The sequence below is a fragment of the Lycorma delicatula genome, chromosome 6 (assembly GCF_047948215.1).
Source record: "Lycorma delicatula isolate Av1 chromosome 6, ASM4794821v1, whole genome shotgun sequence".
In the NCBI taxonomy this organism is placed as follows: domain Eukaryota; kingdom Metazoa; phylum Arthropoda; class Insecta; order Hemiptera; family Fulgoridae; genus Lycorma; species Lycorma delicatula.
The window spans coordinates 142,806,733-142,825,047 of NC_134460.1; the positions used below are offsets into that span (position 1 = coordinate 142,806,733).

The 18,315-nt window shown below is 31.6% G+C and overlaps 1 protein-coding gene across 1 annotated transcript in view; it reads left to right on the forward strand.

Annotated features, from left to right (window-relative positions):
• The window catches only part of LOC142327009 (uncharacterized), a 46,103-nt gene extending 30,315 nt beyond the window's left edge, over positions 1 to 15,788 (forward strand). Inside the window, exons 2-4 of the mRNA XM_075369759.1 lie at positions 7,608 to 7,682; positions 9,213 to 9,423; positions 14,455 to 15,788. Of these exons, the coding sequence (XP_075225874.1) occupies positions 7,608 to 7,682; positions 9,213 to 9,423; positions 14,455 to 15,398 (1,230 nt within the window). The 3' untranslated portion in view covers positions 15,399 to 15,788. The remainder of the gene's footprint in view (positions 1 to 7,607; positions 7,683 to 9,212; positions 9,424 to 14,454) is intronic.
• The last annotated feature ends 2,527 nt before the right edge of the window (positions 15,789 to 18,315 follow it).

Below are 18,315 nucleotides of genomic sequence, written 5' to 3' on the forward strand. Positions count from 1 at the left end.
CTGGTGCGTGCAAATCGCGGACTGACTGTCAGAGAACTTGCAGAAGAGGTTGGCATCTCAATCGGATCGTGCCATGACATTTTGACTGAAAAATTGAACATGCATCGAGTTTTAGCAAAGTTAGTTTCTCGTTTGATGACCGAACAGCAGAAAGTAACAGAAACAATCGAGTGGACGTTTGTCGGCAACTTCTTGAACAAGCCAATGACGGTGATACATTCATGCAAAGGATCATAACGGTAGACGAAAGTTAGGTTTACGGGTACGACATTGAGACAAAAGTTCAATATTCACAGTTGATTGACAAAGGATCTCCACGCTCCACGAAAGCACGTCAGTATCGATTCAATGTCAAAGTGATACTCTTTGTTTTTTTCGATTTTAATGGAATTGTGCATTTGGAAATCTTGCCTCAACGTGAAACAGTGAACCGTGCGTACTATCAAGGCGCTTTACAACGGTTACGTGAAAAATTCCGCAAAAAGAGACAACTTATGATTCTTTAACTGTGACGATGCGCCCGCACACTCAGCTTTGTCAATTCGTCAGTTTTGTGCCAAAAATCAGATGCTGTCCTCCCTCAGCCTCCCTGCTCTTCAGACTACTTGCAATTTTTTCTTATTTCGAAATTAAAATCAGTGATGAAAGAACGATGTTTTGAGATTTTATTTTATTTAGCGTAAATTAAAATTAGTAATAATTTTTTTTACAAAAAAGATTATTTAGGAGTAAGTGTGGCTTTATGATCCGCACTACACCTGTTCTCACGTAACCCCGCTTGAAACGTCAAAAACTAGAAGCTCCAGAAGTCAAACCACCAAAGCTCCAAAACTAGAAGTCAGACCACCGGCAAGGTCGGAGCGAAATCGCTTCGCGAACCACCTGCCAGAGATTCCAGAAAGTTTATTGGCCTCACAAACTACGAATTGGGGGCACCGACAGACACATAAAGAAAACGTCCTTATTTAGCCGACGGTGGCCCTCCTACAACACACTACGCCACTGTTCCGTGAAACACTTAAACACCTTGCAGCAACACAGGTTGACTGACTGCCACCGATCGTTGTACAGCCCCGACGATGTGTACGTAGAATACTGCCCTTGCAGAAAATCGCTACCGGATGCAAATTACAAGTTTACAGTACGGGGCCAGAGACCGAGAAGCGATCAAAGGCAAAATAGAATTTGTGACTTCGTCCACTGGACCGTTTGTAGAGAGCTGAGGATTCCGCTAAACACGGAAACATGGTATCAGCATAAACTGCAGCGCGTGTCAAACAGTAGATACACGATTTCATACGATATGTCAGTCCACACCGACCGTCAGATATATGCGAACAGGCCTGACATTATACTCAAAGATCACGTTGGAAGTACAGCGCTGCTAATAGATGCCTCAGTATCAAACGACGTGAATATTACGCAAAATAATGCGGAGAAGAAACTGAAGAGCCGAGATCTAAAGGTCGAGGTTAGCAGGGTGTGCAGCATGAAGATCCAGATAGTGCCGATAATCGTTGGGACCCTTAGAACGATCCCTAAAGACCATCAAGTAGACCAGCAGAAAATAATAGGTAAATTGAGAATAGAAGATATACAACATAGTGCTCAATGGCTCTGGATTAGGAAAACTCATTAAGAATATCTGGTGTCCTGCGCGTCCATTTACAGGACCCAGAAGGTCACAAGAAGCACGAGATGGTTACCGCACACTATTACAAAGCGAATTGAATACGCGTGACATTGCAGTGTTACTTATAAACCTTGTTATTCTTATCGATTGTTTGTTACTTGTAATATATATTATTATTTACTTTTTTATGATTGTCATTGTGTGTTGAAGTTTATGTATTTATTGGCATGTGTGTGTAGAATGAGAGAGTAATTTGAGGATATTCGAACCCAGAGAGAGAGTGAGGTGTAAGCAGCCGTCCTCCCGAAGCGCTCTGGTTGCGTGCCGGAGGACGACAGAGAGTGGCCCCGCCAACTGGCGCCCACGCCTGCGGACTCACACAAGTCCGTGATTTTAATAATAATAATAAGTAATTATTACGCATTCTACTTTGAGCTTGTTGCATTTCTGTAACTATAGAAACGAATAATTAATTTCATTTATTAAAAAACTACTATTATGGAGTGATAAGTGGCAAGAGGATTACTTGTGATGAAAATTATCCATTTTTTTAAAATTAAAAAGTTTTAAAAAATTAATAAAAATTATTGTTATCATATGCTTTAAAAAAGGTAAATTTATATAAAATGAAATAAAATATAATCTTAAAATTTAATTGTGTAGCTTAAAATTATTTTTTATATAAATATTAGTTTTTTTTACTTTACATGCTTTTAGTATATCTATCTCATTTCTTACTAAGAAAGCAAGACTAAATAAAGAAAAATAAATACTCGTAGATAGTTTGTTCTAATCTGTAGATAGTAATAATACATTATATAGGCTAGATCCAGGAATGGGTATGGTATTCCATGGGTAAAATAGGAACTGCCGCAACTGTTAAAATTTTATAGATTTTTTCACAGCTTTTAATTTTATTTTTCTGACTACAGCTCTATTGTTGCTGCAGCAGCATATTTAAAGGGAAAGTATCCCTTTAAAAGGGCCAAAATTTTGGATATCAGGTTCTTTGTAGATGTCGACGTTTCAAAACTCCCTTTATTAAAAAAATACAAAAGTTACAGAAATTTCCTAAGATATAGGCTTGTATGTTGGTCAGTATTTTGATTAATATTTCCGGACTGTTTCAACATAAGTTCTCGAAAATTTCGCTATATGGGGCATTGATGGCAATTAACTTTGGACAAAATTAAAAAAGGGTGAAAAGTAATTTTCGCCATTTTTATGTTTTTACTTTTTTATAGATGTTGTAAAAAACTAAGGTTCTGTACGATGAAAATATTGTTATTATTTTATTGTAAAAATCCAAAGCTTTTTAGTCAATCGGATTTTTTGGTGTAGAGATATAAAAACATTTTCTGTAACATATATTATTTCTAAATAATTTTTCTAATATTTCGAGAATCCTTTTTCGAAAAAAGTTGAAATTTAGCAGAAATATTAATCCGGCTTTAGTGTAATTTTCGAACCTATCGGACAAGAGCACATCACGGTAAAGTCTTTTTAATGAACTATTATTTTGTAGCTTATTGAATAATATTGCAACTTATCGGGTTGACTTTAAATAATTAATCTAATAAATAAACTTTTCAGTCCAAAAAAAAGGGCGTGACCGGATCTGTACTAAAAATATATCGTATTTTTTAATTTTAATTTAAAAAATTGAAAATTCAACTGTATGTGATGTAATGTTGACTATTTTTTTTTTTTTTTGTCTTCAGTCATTTGACTGGTTTGATGCAGCTCTCCAAGATTCCCTATCTAGTGCTAGTCGTTTCATTTCAGTATACCCTCTACATCCTACATCCCCAACAATTTGTTTTACATACTCCAAACGTGGCCTGCCTACACAATTTTTCCCTTCTACCTGTCCTTCCAATATTAAAGCGACTATTCCAGGATGCCTTAGTATGTGGCCTATAAGTCTGTCTCTTCTTTTAACTATATTCTTCCAAATGCTTCTTTCTTCATCTATTTGCCGCAATACCTCTTCATTTGTCACTTTATCCACCCATCTGATTTTTAACATTCTCCTATAGCACCACATTTCAAAAGCTTCTAATCTTTTCTTCTCAGATACTCCGATTGTCCAAGTTTCACTTCCATATAAAGCGACACTCCAAACATACACTTTCAAAAATCTTTTCCTGAGATTTAAATTAATTTTTGATGTAAACAAATTATATTTCTTACTGAAGGTTCGTTTAGCTTGTGCTATTCGGCATTTTATATCGCTCCTGCTTCGTCCATCTTTAGTAATTTTACTTCCCAAATAACAAAATTCTTCTACCTCCATAATCTTTTCTCCTCCTATTTTCACATTCAGTGGTCCATCATTGTTATTTCTACTACATTTCATTACTTTTGTTTTGTTCTTGTTTATTTTCATGCGATAGTTCTTGCGTAGGACTTCATCTATGCCGTTCATTGTTTCTTCTAAATCCTTTTTACTCTCGGCTAGAATTACTATATCATCAGCAAATCGTAGCATCTTTATCTTTTCACCTTGTACTGTTACTCCGAATCTAAATTGTTCTTTAACACCATTAACTGCTAGTTCCATGTAAAGATTAAAAAGTAACGGAGATAGGGAATATCCTTGTCGGACTCCCTTTCTTATTACGGCTTCTTTCTTATGTTCTTCAATTGTTACTGTTGCTGTTTGGTTCCTGTACATGTTAGCAATTGTTCTTCTATATCTGTATTTGAACCCTAATTTTTTTAAAATGCTGAACATTTTATTCCAGTCTACGTTATCGAATGCCTTTTCTAGGTCTATAAACGCCAAGTATGTCGGTTTGTTTTTCTTTAATCTTCCTTCTACTATTAATCTGAGGCCTAAAATTGCTTCCCTTGTCCCTATACTTTTCCTGAAACCAAATTGGTCTTCTCCTAACACTTCTTCCACTCTCCTCTCAATTCTTCTGTATAAAATTCTAGTTAAGATTTTTGATGCATGACTAGTTAAACTAATTGTTCTGTATTCTTCACATTTATCTGCCCCTGCTTTCTTTGGTATCATAACTATAACACTTTTTTTGAAGTCTGACGGAAATTCCCCTTTTTCATAAATATTACACACCAGTTTGTATAATCTATCAATCGCTTCCTCACCTGCACTGCGCAGTAATTCTACAGGTATTCCGTCTATTCCAGGAGCTTTTCTGCCATTTAAATCTTTTAATGCTCTCTTAAATTCAGATCTCAGTATTGTTTCTCCCATTTCATCCTCCTCAACTTCCTCTTCTTCCTCTATAACACCATTTTCTAATTCATTTCCTCCGTATAACTCTTCAATATATTCCACCCATCTATCGACTTTACCTTTCGTATTATATATTGGTGTACCATCTTTGTTTAACACATTATTAGATTTTAATTTATGTACCCCAAAATTTTCCTTATGTTGACTATATGGCAACCATTTAAAAAAAGGGGGACCTCGAAGGACCTTAAGAATTTTAAAAAAAGTTTGGAATTTTTATAGTTTCTGACACTTTGTTTTTCAATTTGTAGTTATTATTAAAAGTATTATATGAAGTAATTATCAAACAAGGTGGGCAAATGGAACTCAATTTTGTTACTGAAAATTTTGAATTTTTTTTTCCATTATGTTAAATAAATTGGGGGGAATATTTTTCTAATGGTTTAATAATTTTAAAAAATGGTAACGTTATCATAAAAAGGCCTCTTCGTGTAAGCTAAATTATTGTGTTGAATTGTTCAAAAATAGTTGCGTTATCTGGTCGGTTAAAGGTGGATATTATTTTTTAAGAATAAGTGAGTATTCTTTTTAGTAAAGATGCATATTCATAAATATTAAAACATGGATACGTTAACATATTTATTTTCTTAAAATAGGTCTACACAATTCTCACTTATGAGTCCCAGACAATGATCTTACAGCTCATTTTTATATCTTAAAAACCCTTTCTGAGTCCAAAAGATTTCTGAGGGAGCCCAAAAGATTATATTAAACTTTATATGAGAATATTAGTAGGCATAATAAATATTTAATAATGAAGGTAAGCTTAGATTTTATTAAGGTGCTTCAGAACAAAACAGTAGGGTTTGATTTTTCTATAAATATAATCAATTTGATGATCCCAAGAGAACTTGTCATTAAATAAAACCCCCAGAAATTTTGCTTTTGGACAACAGAAATACTACCGTTACCACTAATGCGAACTCTAATTACACGATCAGCAATGTTACATTTACTTAAGAAGCACAATGACACTTAAATATGGACACTTTAAATATAGTTTTATCCATATTTAAAGTTAGATGGTTACAATCCATCCATTGAATAATTTGATGAGCTGCTGTTGTACAATTTCAATTCCTTTTAAATAATTATCTTTAGATGTAAATACAATTGTATAGTCTGTGAAAAGGGTTACAATGAATGGCTGAAGATTTTGACAGATCATTAATAAACAATAAAAATGCAAAGAACTGAGAACACTTCTTTGAGGCACTTGGCATTCATCTTAAAGTGTGAGGACCAGAATTTTACATGTTTTCTTACCAAAAGATGAAATTTCAACTATACAAAGTTTTTTCATCAGTAAAAAAATGTAGAACTAAATTGAATGATTTACTGTAAACACAAAAATTTGAAAATGATTTTTTTTTGTAATTTACATAATTTAAAATATTTTCAGAACACCGGGAAATTGCTGTCAGTACATAATTTTTTCCTAAAACCATGCTGAAATTTTGTTAATACAGTATGCTTTTCAAGAAAAGCTAAAAGTCCATTTATCATTCATTATTTTTGTGATATCTCACAATTGCTAATTTACTGGTCTGCTCAATTTTTTCGATATCAACTTTTTTTGTCACTGGCTAACTAGAAGGAGGTGCATGATTGATATGACAATTTGATTGAAAATGCTTGAACCAACTTTGTGCCACACGTAAAATGCCACATCATGTCCATTAGACATCACAAATTTTTTTAACATCCTCAGTTACATTTCTCCTATTTTTGTAATAAAATTTCAAAATGTATTAAATTTCTTTTTTATTTATACTCATTTTCAAGACACAATAAATTTTAAGTAAACTTAATATAATCATAACTTCTCTAAAAATACTAAGTTCTAACTGATGCTACCTTTCAGAAGCACCCAAGTATTGACAGATTTGATTAACGTTAGAATTATGCAATCCTAAGACCATCTACTGAGAGAATACAAAAAAACTTTTTCCCAACCCCAAAATATATATATATTTTTTATGAAATTTTTGTTATATTTTTTATGACGATAAAGATTGGTGTATGCCATAAAAAACAGATAACTAAGGACATACTAAATGTGATGAGGTTAAAAGATTAGTATATGACAGTTAGGAATTGAGAATAACACCAAAGCAACAAACTGACTGATGACTCCCCTATAGATCTTTATTTTTATCATTTTTATTAGTTTATTTTTTGAAAAAAACAAGTGTAATGTTGTTAATAAGAGGAAAAATGAAAAGCGATAAAAATTACTAGTACAGTAACTTTTAATGCTATATTTAGTATGATTATAAAAAGTATTAGAACATGATTTTTCAGTTTAAAACATTCTTATGTAGTCTTAAGTAGTAATGATTAATTAGTGCATTGTATGTTACTCTTTGTTTACTTAATATATTCCATCTCTCAGGTGTAGCATTTCAGCTACAAAGTACAATTATATCTTTTATAAATTAGAATTAATACCAACAATGAATGAAAAAATGATTGTGTGCCTCTACTCTTTCATTCTTCAGCCACTCTTAATTATTAAAAATTTATTTCAAGTCCATCCATATTCCGTAAATATATCTTACTTGCACAAATCAGAATCTAGAGAAAAATAAGGCATAGAACAAGATCATCAGAGAGGAAGAAAGAGAGATGAAAAGAGTGAATGAAAAAGAGAAAATTTAATTTTAAATTATGAATATTTAAATAAAAATAATATGATGTGTTTTTCAGATTGAAGGTAAATCTAAAAGTAATAATCCCATCATTATGCCAGGATTACCAAATATTCTAAATGGTATTACACAGGTAAGAAGTTATAAATTAGTTTATTATTCATAAAGCAAGGTTTCTAATTTTATGTTTATAAATTCTCACAAGATCAGCTTTATGAAATATGTCTTAATATAGATTATTGGCAAAATTAATAAGCCATATTTATCCCATAACTGTATGCTTGCATTTTTCTATAAAATCAATTATTTCTACACTAACAAATATCTTTACTTATACAAGAAACTATCAACATACTGTAGTAGTATGTAAATTAATTTAAATGTAGTAAATTTTTTGTTATTTGTTGTTAATCTTGCTCAATCTATGTGTTCTAAAAGTAATGAGTGTTGTGCTCTTTGTGTTTATGTAGTAATTGATTTTGAATTACAACATGGCAAATAATAATGTTTGTCTAAGTGGAGATCCTGCTTGTTTTTGTTTGTAGGAAGCAGTTGATTTTACTACATATATATGATTTACTACATATATAATATATATATATATATATATATATATATATAATATTAATCATTGCAATGATAGTAAAACCTTCATTCAATGGAGAGGGTACAGGTTGGGTAAAGGTAGTGCTTATTTGTGACTTCAAAAAATGTTCAAATTTAGAGAAAAATGTATTAATTTTACTCAAATTATGAATTGCAAAGAGACAAATCAAACAGCATTAAATTAAAGAAAAATATTATGTTTTTATCAGGCAATGAATTTTATTTAGCACTGTAATGTGCGCAGTGTAAGTAAAAAATTTAGTCAAAGAATTGGATTGATTTTTAAACTTAATTTCTAACCCATATATTGTGTCCCTTCAGCTTTGGTTTAACTGGTTAAATGTATTTATATTGAATAAAATGGGACTATAAATTAACTGAAAAATTTTGAGAATTCAAAGTACATGGAGGCAGAATTTTTAAACCATTGTTAGGGCAAATGTAACATTTTAAGAGAAATTAGAACTTGGTAGTTTGTGTGATGTTAAATGCAAAAACCATAATAGATAGGGAAAATATTCAGCAAGATTTAGTACATAGTCAAACTGCTAGAAAAAGTGGAAGAAATGTTTAAGAGTAAAACATTCATATATTCAGTAACCAATCAAATCCTTTGATAACCCAATCAAAAATTTTCAATAACTGGCCTCATTGAATGAGTAACATGAATGTGATGAAGAAATTATGTATAATGACTTGTCGAATCCATTACAATTAATGAAATAATTGGATAAGAACAAAAGAAAACATAACATCTGGTAGACATCTGCAAATTGTAAAATTATAAAAATTTGTGTAATTAACATTATTTTTGTTAAATAAGTGAGTTTGTGTTAATTTGCCTGATAACGTATAAATATATACTTATTTCAGTATAATATGTACTTATTTTAATTAATATATTTAGAATAATTGTTTATAATTTTATCTTGTTTTGAATACATAATATAATTTAAATAAGTAATAATTATATTCCTCTAAATATGCTGAATACAATAATCAAATGAATAAAGTTAGTATTCTGATAAATTACAAATAGATCTTTTGTGTGTCATAGGTAATTTTATTGCCAGTATATGGAATAGCATGGCTTTTAGGTAGTCCTTACTTGATGACTTTGCTATGTATAATGTCAGAAATTTTAGTTGAACTCGTTGTGTCTACCATAATGGCTGGTGTTAGTCTTGTTGTTTCTGCAGTTATATTAATGGAGGATGATCACCGTCCTATGCCACAAGGATCTCCTGTAGATTTCAAGAAAGTATTGGGTAAGTATATATACCGTAGTTAACAACTGGATTTACTACTCTGCTACACATAAATAATAAATTTAGATCTTTTTAGATTGTGTTTTAGATGATAATTAACTGAATGCAAGAAATTAATAAAATAATTATAGTTTTAAATGACAAATATTACAATAATAATGATTTATTTCACACAAATAAATGATACATAAAATTTACAGTTAAAGTGTGAAATTAGGTACCCCCTATAACAACAAAAGTAGTCAGTAGAACATTATCAATAAAACAAGATGATACATGTAAAAATAAATATTTTTAAGCAGTCTTCAAAAGAAAACAAAAATATTTTATATGTACACTTAATTAAAATAATTTTTTGATATTATCAGTTGTGAATAGCCAAGAACGGATTATTAATATTAATAGGTAAAAGAACTGTACATTTTAGGAGCAAATATCAGAATAACTTTTTGAAAACTTCCAATTTAGGCCAAAGGAGTACAAGAAAACCAGCATTACTCAAATTCTCATTCACAAAACTACAATGTTTGCACTTGCGACTATTCCTAAAATAAAAAAATGTTGATACCTTGTTAATATGTATGAACAATAATACACCTTATTAAAATAACTGAGGCAAAATATTTAAACAGAAACAATTCATGATGCCCCTTCTGAACAAGAGTTAATCAAATTACATGTTTGTCTTATAGCTAGTTTCTTAATGACAGTAACAAGTTCCACCTCAGAATGATAGGCCATACAATAATTATGTCTGAACCAATGACAAATACAGCAACATCAATATTGTTATAGAGTTGAATGACTTCAGATAACAGAATTTCATTATACTCAAACTCGCTCTTTTTTTAGCTTTATTACTTTATCTTTTCCTCCAAATTCATCTGCAGCATAGGGTCACAAGAAAAAATTAATTTCAATCTATGATACCTAATACTGTAAAAAAAAAAATGGTATTGTATCCTGCAATTGATAAATTGTACAGGAACTTTATACCATATTAGGGGAAATATCTGTTTTTCCAAACCAGTAATCAATCCTCTTAGATTTATTTTTTAATATCATTTCTAATTTTAGATAATGTGGTAGATGTACAGGAAAGAGCTGTCGTCTGCAACTCCTTTACACTACCTCTAAAATTACCCAGGCACAAATTATTTACATAAATGAGGCACAAAGTCGATCCAAGCAATGATCTTAGTGGAATGACACGCTTAACAGCCCTTAAGTTACTATATGCTTTATTAACCCATACTCTTTGGTTTTGGTTCTCCCACTATGACTCAAACCAATTGCTGCTACAAATACCTTTCAACAGATTACAGTATTTTAACAGGTAAAACCTTCCTTAACAAAACTCCATTATTGATTGCATTAAAACCCTTATAGATGTCAAGGAACATGGAACAGATTGTATTCAGCCCATTAACCATAATTTTTTAGAGTTAAGTATTTTACTTATAAAATTTAACAGCCTTTTCTTCTATGTTTTCCATTCCACAAAACCAAACTGTTTTTTTACCAAATTTGGTAATTCATTTTAAAAGTTTGAGGAATGTAATTTATCTTCTCATTTATCTTAACATTTTAGAGAAAACCATTAATAAGGTTTGCAGTTTATAATTTCCAACTTCTAAATTATTGTGAACCTTATAAATAGTCACAACTACAGCCACTTCTAACTTCTCTAGAAACTTTCCTAAATTCTATTCTTATATTAAAAATGTAAGTCAGTACTTGTCAATTGTTTCTTTATTAGACATATACTGTACTGACTCCATAAAACTCATAAAATTATTATTTTTCATGGACTTAATTATTTGTTAAACCTCCTGAGAGTAACACAGATTGAAAAGCATGGCTTTACAAACATGATCATGAGGAAAACAAATATTATATTGAGCATTATCAACATCAAGATTGGGATTCATACAATACCAATTTATTTAAGAACTATTACAATTTATTTTTAAAAAGTTGACATAAATAAAGTGTGAATGGTATTTTGAATATTAAGCTAATAATTTTGCTGTTATTATTTACTTAAAACATGAGTTAAAATATTTAGATTTTAGTACTATTTTACACACAATACTAATTAATGTGGAGTAAACAATAATACAAAATAATAAAACGCATATCTTTAGAAAAACTATAAATAAAAGTTTTTACCTCAACATCATAAAATAAATAATATAACATTAAATAGCATTTAGCAGATAGCTGGCCAGATAAATAACAGGCAGCATGAAGTAGATAAATAACCAGTTGATGTGGATATTCTCTCTTTCTCATTTATCTGCTTAATTTTGACTTGGAAACCTTATCAAAAGCCCTTTTGAAGATTAAAAATACTGAATAGAGAATTCACTTGAAATTTTTCATCTAAAAACTCATTTATTTTTATTCTCAGAAGCAGATTTTTGTTAATTAATAATAATGCTGTCTAGAGTTTGTTAACTCTAAAAGTTTGAACTGAAAACCACAATGAAAGAAGTGAATAAAATGGAATCAGGGAGTGCAGTAGAAATGTAGTTTATCCCCCCTACATTTTTAGATTTTTAGATTTGGCAATGAAAATTGCACGAGGCAGTAGGTATTGATTTAGGAAATGGAAATTATATGAATTTACAGTACTATTATATGATGATGATCAGGTGATCATTCAGGAATTAGAAAGCAAGTCATACATCATCAGTAAGATGGAGTTAGTCAGAACAAAAATTATTTTGTGGGATGAGGTGCTGGAAAACAAGTGGCACATTTCATTTATATGAGATATAATTTATGAGGAGGATGTAAGGGTTTTAATTTAATTTCATTTCCCCAACCTAGTAAGTTAAAAAGTGTTCTCTGCTTCTTTTTCATTCTTTTTATAACCAATATATAATACTCTATCTCATCTATCACTCCTCCTGATTAAATGAATGGCCTCATTTAAAAGGAAGAGGAGATCATTAAATAACTTCCTCTTCCATTTCCTTGAGATGATATTAATGTATCATCCCATATTTATTATCATATGGATAATAAATTCCATTTGGCTCCTAACCCAAACGTTTCTTTTCCTATCTCTTCTCATTATTGCTACTATGTATCTTATCATACTTCTGAGTATTGTCCTCAGCTTTTGTATTGTCATTCTATCCAGAACTCATGTCTCACACCCTCCAAAACCAACAGAACCAATATCTCCTATATAACTTTAATTTTTTAGTGGCTTATGGTTTCATGAACTGTTTGATGCTAAGCAGCTTTTCCAGCCTAATATACAGCTTCTTCTGTTTCCAAGGACTGTCCATCAGTATTCATTTTGTGTCCAACAGAAATCACTTTATTGGCTCTTACATTTAGATGCCATTTAACAATAAATGTTCTGGTAGACAATTCAGAAAAGTAAATTTAGCCTTTGAAGGATTTACTTGTACTGAGTCCAACAGCCAAACAAACTCATACTAAATTGTTACTCATTTCCTTCAATTCTTCCAGACCTTTAGCAATGAACACATCATCAGCAAAATCCAGATGATTATGCCAGATACTCCATCCACTGTAATGCCTTTCCCCTCCCAACTTAATTTCCTAAATACTTCATGCATTATTATTTCTTTTCTAAGATACAAATATATTTTTTTTCTACGATAAAAATTACTCCCAACGAAAAGTTTTGTTTATAGCTTATATAAATTTGCATTTACACTTAATTATTAAAATGATTTTGATTATTCTTGTCTTTTTGTTGAAAAACAAAAAGCTATCACCAATAGTTATAATACTTTCCTGGCATTGGTTATTTTTATTTAGTGGAAAAATAATGATATATGAAAAAATTTATCGAAAATTTCTTTTTTTTGGAAAGGAGGAATTTATGATAAGGTTTTATTATAAATGTATCATATATTTAAATGTTTTTGATTTTCTTCTGCTCCCCACCTCCAGAATCAACTCCCAAGAAAATATTTTGAAATTTTTTTATGATAATGGAAGAAACTAAATAAATCTAGTGAAAAATATAAAACCAATAAAATGTAACCTAAGATTTTATTTTTTGTGCCATTTGCAAAAAAAAAACTGTTAAAACATATGCAATAAGTAAAAAGATACTTTTTTTTATTTTTGGAGAGGGGAATTTTGGTGCAAAATATTTGTTTAAAAATTAAGATAACTACACATGCATTTACTGAACTTAATATTAAGTGGGATTATGTACCCTCTACATTTTTTTTGGGGGGGGGGGGGTCTTCTGGGTCATGAAATATTAAGTAAAAAAAAATGAAATGTGTTAAAAATTAAACTTGACTTCAAAGTTCAGAAATTGCTATTGAAAGAGGCTTTAGAAGTTAATGTTCCTTCTTCGTTGAAATTGCTGGTTACATTTTTGTAAATGGCATCCATGATAAAAAGGATTATGTATCCTCTTTATTATGAAATCAATTAAACCATAATGTAGTCATTAAGTATTTTTAAATTTCTTTACTACTAATTATATATTTAATTATTTGTATAATTTCCTAACACTTTTTTAAAAAGCACCATTAACAGTAGTGCCACTGAAAAAGGGATTGCATTATTGTCTCCAAAATCTTTTTTTAAAGAACAATTTCCATATAATATAAAATTGAATCATTTTTAACAATTAACTCAAATTGATTAATGTAATATTTTTTTTAGTTGTTTCTATTCATTTTGTATTTTCAATTAAGTAAAAATTTATGAGGTATTTATGAAAAGATATAATGAATAATTATGTAATTATGTTATAGAAAGCATTTATTATTGTAATAACTAGGTATCAATTTCCATTAAGTATAAATTCTGCACTATAATGTAAGTTGAAAAAAAAATGTAATTATAAAAAAGAATTATCATTTAAGAATATATTTTTAATAGTATACATTTTTTAAATAGTACTAAAAAATCGGTTGGAATTTCAGAACTGAAATCAAAGTAGTATTCAATACAATTTCTATAAAAAATAAAAGCTAAATAAAATGAATAAACCAAAATTAAAATTAATTTCCATTGTTACAGATAAGGTACCAAAAATTCCACAGATTGAAATTTCAGCTATTGAAAGACGATTAGGATGTGCCTCAGCTGAAGGTGAACAGGGTAAACTCCGTCCATCTTGTGGCAAATTTTTTGAAATGCACTATGGCCCAACCAAACTAGAAGATGAATCTCCTGAAGAGCAAACAATTTTGGCAGAGGAAATTCCAACAGAAGATGTTGAGATTGAACCACCAGAAACTATTTATGATGAGTCAGCAGAATTGCCCACTGAGAGATCTGGTTCACAAGAACTTGCTACACAACAGAGAGGATCAAAAGAATCATCAAAAGAAATTGTTAATGGAAAGAGAGGGTCAAGGGAAGCATCACAAGAAATTGTTCCCGGACAGAGGGGATCAAGGGAAGCATCAAAAGAGATTGTTGCAGGTCAGAGAGGATCAAGGGAAGCATCAAAAGAAATTGTTACGGGAGAGAGAGGATCAAGGGAAGCATCACAGGAAATTGTTGCAGGACAGAGAGGATCAAGGGAAGCATCACAGGAAATTGTTGCAGGACAGAGAGGATCAAAGGAAGCATCAAAAGAATTTGTTGCAGGACAGAGAGGATCAAGGGAAGCGTCAAAAGAAATTGTAGCAGGACAGAGAGGATCAAGGGAAGCGTCAAAAGAAATTGTTGCAGGACAGAGAGGTTCAAGGGAAGCATCAAAAGAAATTGTTGCAGGACAGAGAGGATCAAGGGAAGCATCACAGGAAATTGTTACGGGAGAGAGAGGATCAAGGGAAGCATTAAAAGAGATTATTGCAGGACAGAGAGGATCAAGGGAAGCATCACAGGAAATTGTTGCAGGACAGAGAGGATCAAAGGAAACATCACAAGAAATTGTAGCAGGACTGAAACGATCAAAAGAGGATGGTACAGAATTAGAACCATTGAAAGAAGAAGATGAGAAAGATAAAGCTTAAAAACTATGAATATAACCTCAGACACCAGTCAAGAGAAAAAGAAAGAGAAAGCTGACAAAAAAATTTGTAAAAAAATAATTAAAAAAAAAGTACAGAAACAGATTTCAGTAGTGTAAAAAGAATGGTTCTGGCCCAAATGCCGGTGTGGGCAGGATCATGGTCGGGGGTGAAGGTGTCAAATGTGGGGCCTGACCTAACCTAACCTACCCTAACTTGCAAAATTTCAAAACAGTTCATCTCGGTAACGGTTAACCTGACCCGCTGAACCCGACCTTGTCCCACACCGGCATTTTAGGTCAGATCGTTCATACTCAGTACTGATTTCAAAAAATTTGTTTTATAATATTCTATTGCAAGTATTATGTCCATTGGTACACTGTAAATCTAAATGATAAATAACAATGTATAATTTTTTTTGTATTCTTATAAAATATATGTATTATACGTGGCTGCTTAATTTTTTATTTCCATTTTATAACTAACATATTTAATTCTGTACTTACTAGAGAGAAAATTGAGTTATATGGTATCGAACGGAACAGTTGTTCATCATTCAGTTGAAATTTAATTTGAGAAATAAAACTGCGAATCGAAGGTAATGCCTAGATCAAAACATTATCTAGACGACAAATCACCTTTTCATATATTTTATAGCTGTATTTCACAATCACAGTTTTTTTATAAAAGTCATGGCAACCGTCTTTTCAAGATTTAACTTCATCCAACGGGATGAAGTTGCAAGAAATTGGAGTCAGGGAACGCCCTGACTCCAATTTCTATACTACATTAATGCCCCACTAGAGTATAAAATAATCAATGCAATTCACTTTTACCCATAGCTTGATATCATCGGCAAACGCTAGAAATTTGGACCTTACGTTATGCTCTTACCAATATCATTGATAAGCAATATAAACAACAATGAAAGCAAGTTGGAACCTTGAAGTCTCCCAGAAGAAGTTGGCCTATATTGATTGGAGAAAAAACCAAATACTTTAAGTTCTATCTCGTAAATAGTATTGCAGCCATTTTAACAAGTTATTACCCGTAACTCCATAGTGTTTAATTTTACAGAGAAGGACGTTAAGCGGCACTGAATCAAACGCTTTACTAAAATCAAAGTAGATCACCTCAACCTGCTTCGTACTTTCAATCTCAGGTAATAATAATAATAATGCCCCGGATAAAACCCAACCCCGCGTTTGTGCAATAACGCTTACGGACACGTCCGGTGCGGGCAACGACACGGTACTTTCGTACATTCATTTACGTCGGCCAACGAGGCATAGGTTCTGCTCAGGGACTCCTCTGTGGAGTACGTAGTAGGCGGTTCCGAGCTAGCTGCGGTGTGCTTCTCGGTTTAGCTGTTTTCAGCGGTGGTGGGGCATGTCTGTGATCTGATTTTGCCGACGCCGAGGGCTCAAACCTCTTCCCGGTTGTGGAGAGCTTAGCTCTGCCGGAGCTTTGCGCCGCTCAGTGAGAGTGATTATTACCGCCCTTGGCAGGGATTGTTCTTTGAATCGGAGCCCCGGCCGAGTTAAATCCATAGAAGATGGCTGACTGGGGAACCCAGGCAGGGGTTGTAGCAGACTTGGACTAACTTGCCAACAAAACTATACTCAAACAAGCCTATCTTGTAGACAAATAGCCTATCTTGGTGAGCGTAGTCAACGTCAGCAAGTTAACATCACCAGACTAAGAATTAGGCATACGAAACTAACTTTATCCCACTGTAAGATATTACTTCGGAGGATGATATGTATGAATGTAAATGAAGTGTCGTATTATACAGTCTCAGGTCGACTATTCCTGAGACGTTTGGTTAATTGAAACTCAACCACCAAACAATACCGGTATCCATGATCTAGTATTCAAATACGTATAAAAGTAACTGCCTTTAATAGGATTTGAACCGTAGAACTCTCGACTTCGAAATCAGCCTACCTGCTCATGTTGGAGCTCACTCACAGTGAAGCACATCATCGAGGACCAGTCTAAATACCGACCTCAAATCCAGACATGGGCTGAAAGGTAACATTATGGAAGACCTTGTGAATGACCAGTTAGCAATAAACCACACTATCAAATTTTTAAAAGCTGTGAAGCTTTTTTACTGATATATAAAAGACGCTATAAAAACTCTAAAATTTTTAAAGAATAAACAAGCTATAGGCCTCAGCATAAGAAAAAAAAAAACAATAAATAAAACTATTAATAAATATGTTGTATTAATAACACTGATAAACTTAATTTTTGTTTCCTAACATGCAATACATGATTTTAATCTGTTTTTTGATGCTGAAATCGTATATGAACTCAGAATATTTCTATCACTCACCATTTTTGAAAAAAATTTAATTTTATAATTTTCATTTTTCAACGCTTAGCATTTTAAGCTCCTGTATTTTAAAAACCAGTTTAAAAAATTAATTTTATCTAATATTGTTTGAATAATTTATTTTGGTCCCAAGAATTAGAGTCTGGTCTAATTTTACCGAAGGTGCAAATATTAGGGTGAAATATTTCGCCAGCAGACCCTCGTTAATGAAACGTTTCTGAACTTGTGTATACGTGAAAATTTTCTTCATTTTCATCAGGTAGAACATGTCCTGAAAGACAGTTATATTCTTCGTGAATCACTATGTTATACATTATGCGTATAGAAAATCTACCGGTAAGTGAGATCGATGTAAATCTTAAGACTAATTCAGAACACCAAAATAAGCAAAAAAATCATGATCTCCTTTAATATTAGTTTTATCTAATTATGTTTTATTAAAACTTTTATTGCGATCAAAATGACAACTTATTTGTTCAGGTCGATTGATAAACAGCTAATATGGCTGAAACTATTAAAATTGATCGCAAAAATTATCCATTTTGATAATTTTGTTAAGCACGAAATATTCAGCCATAC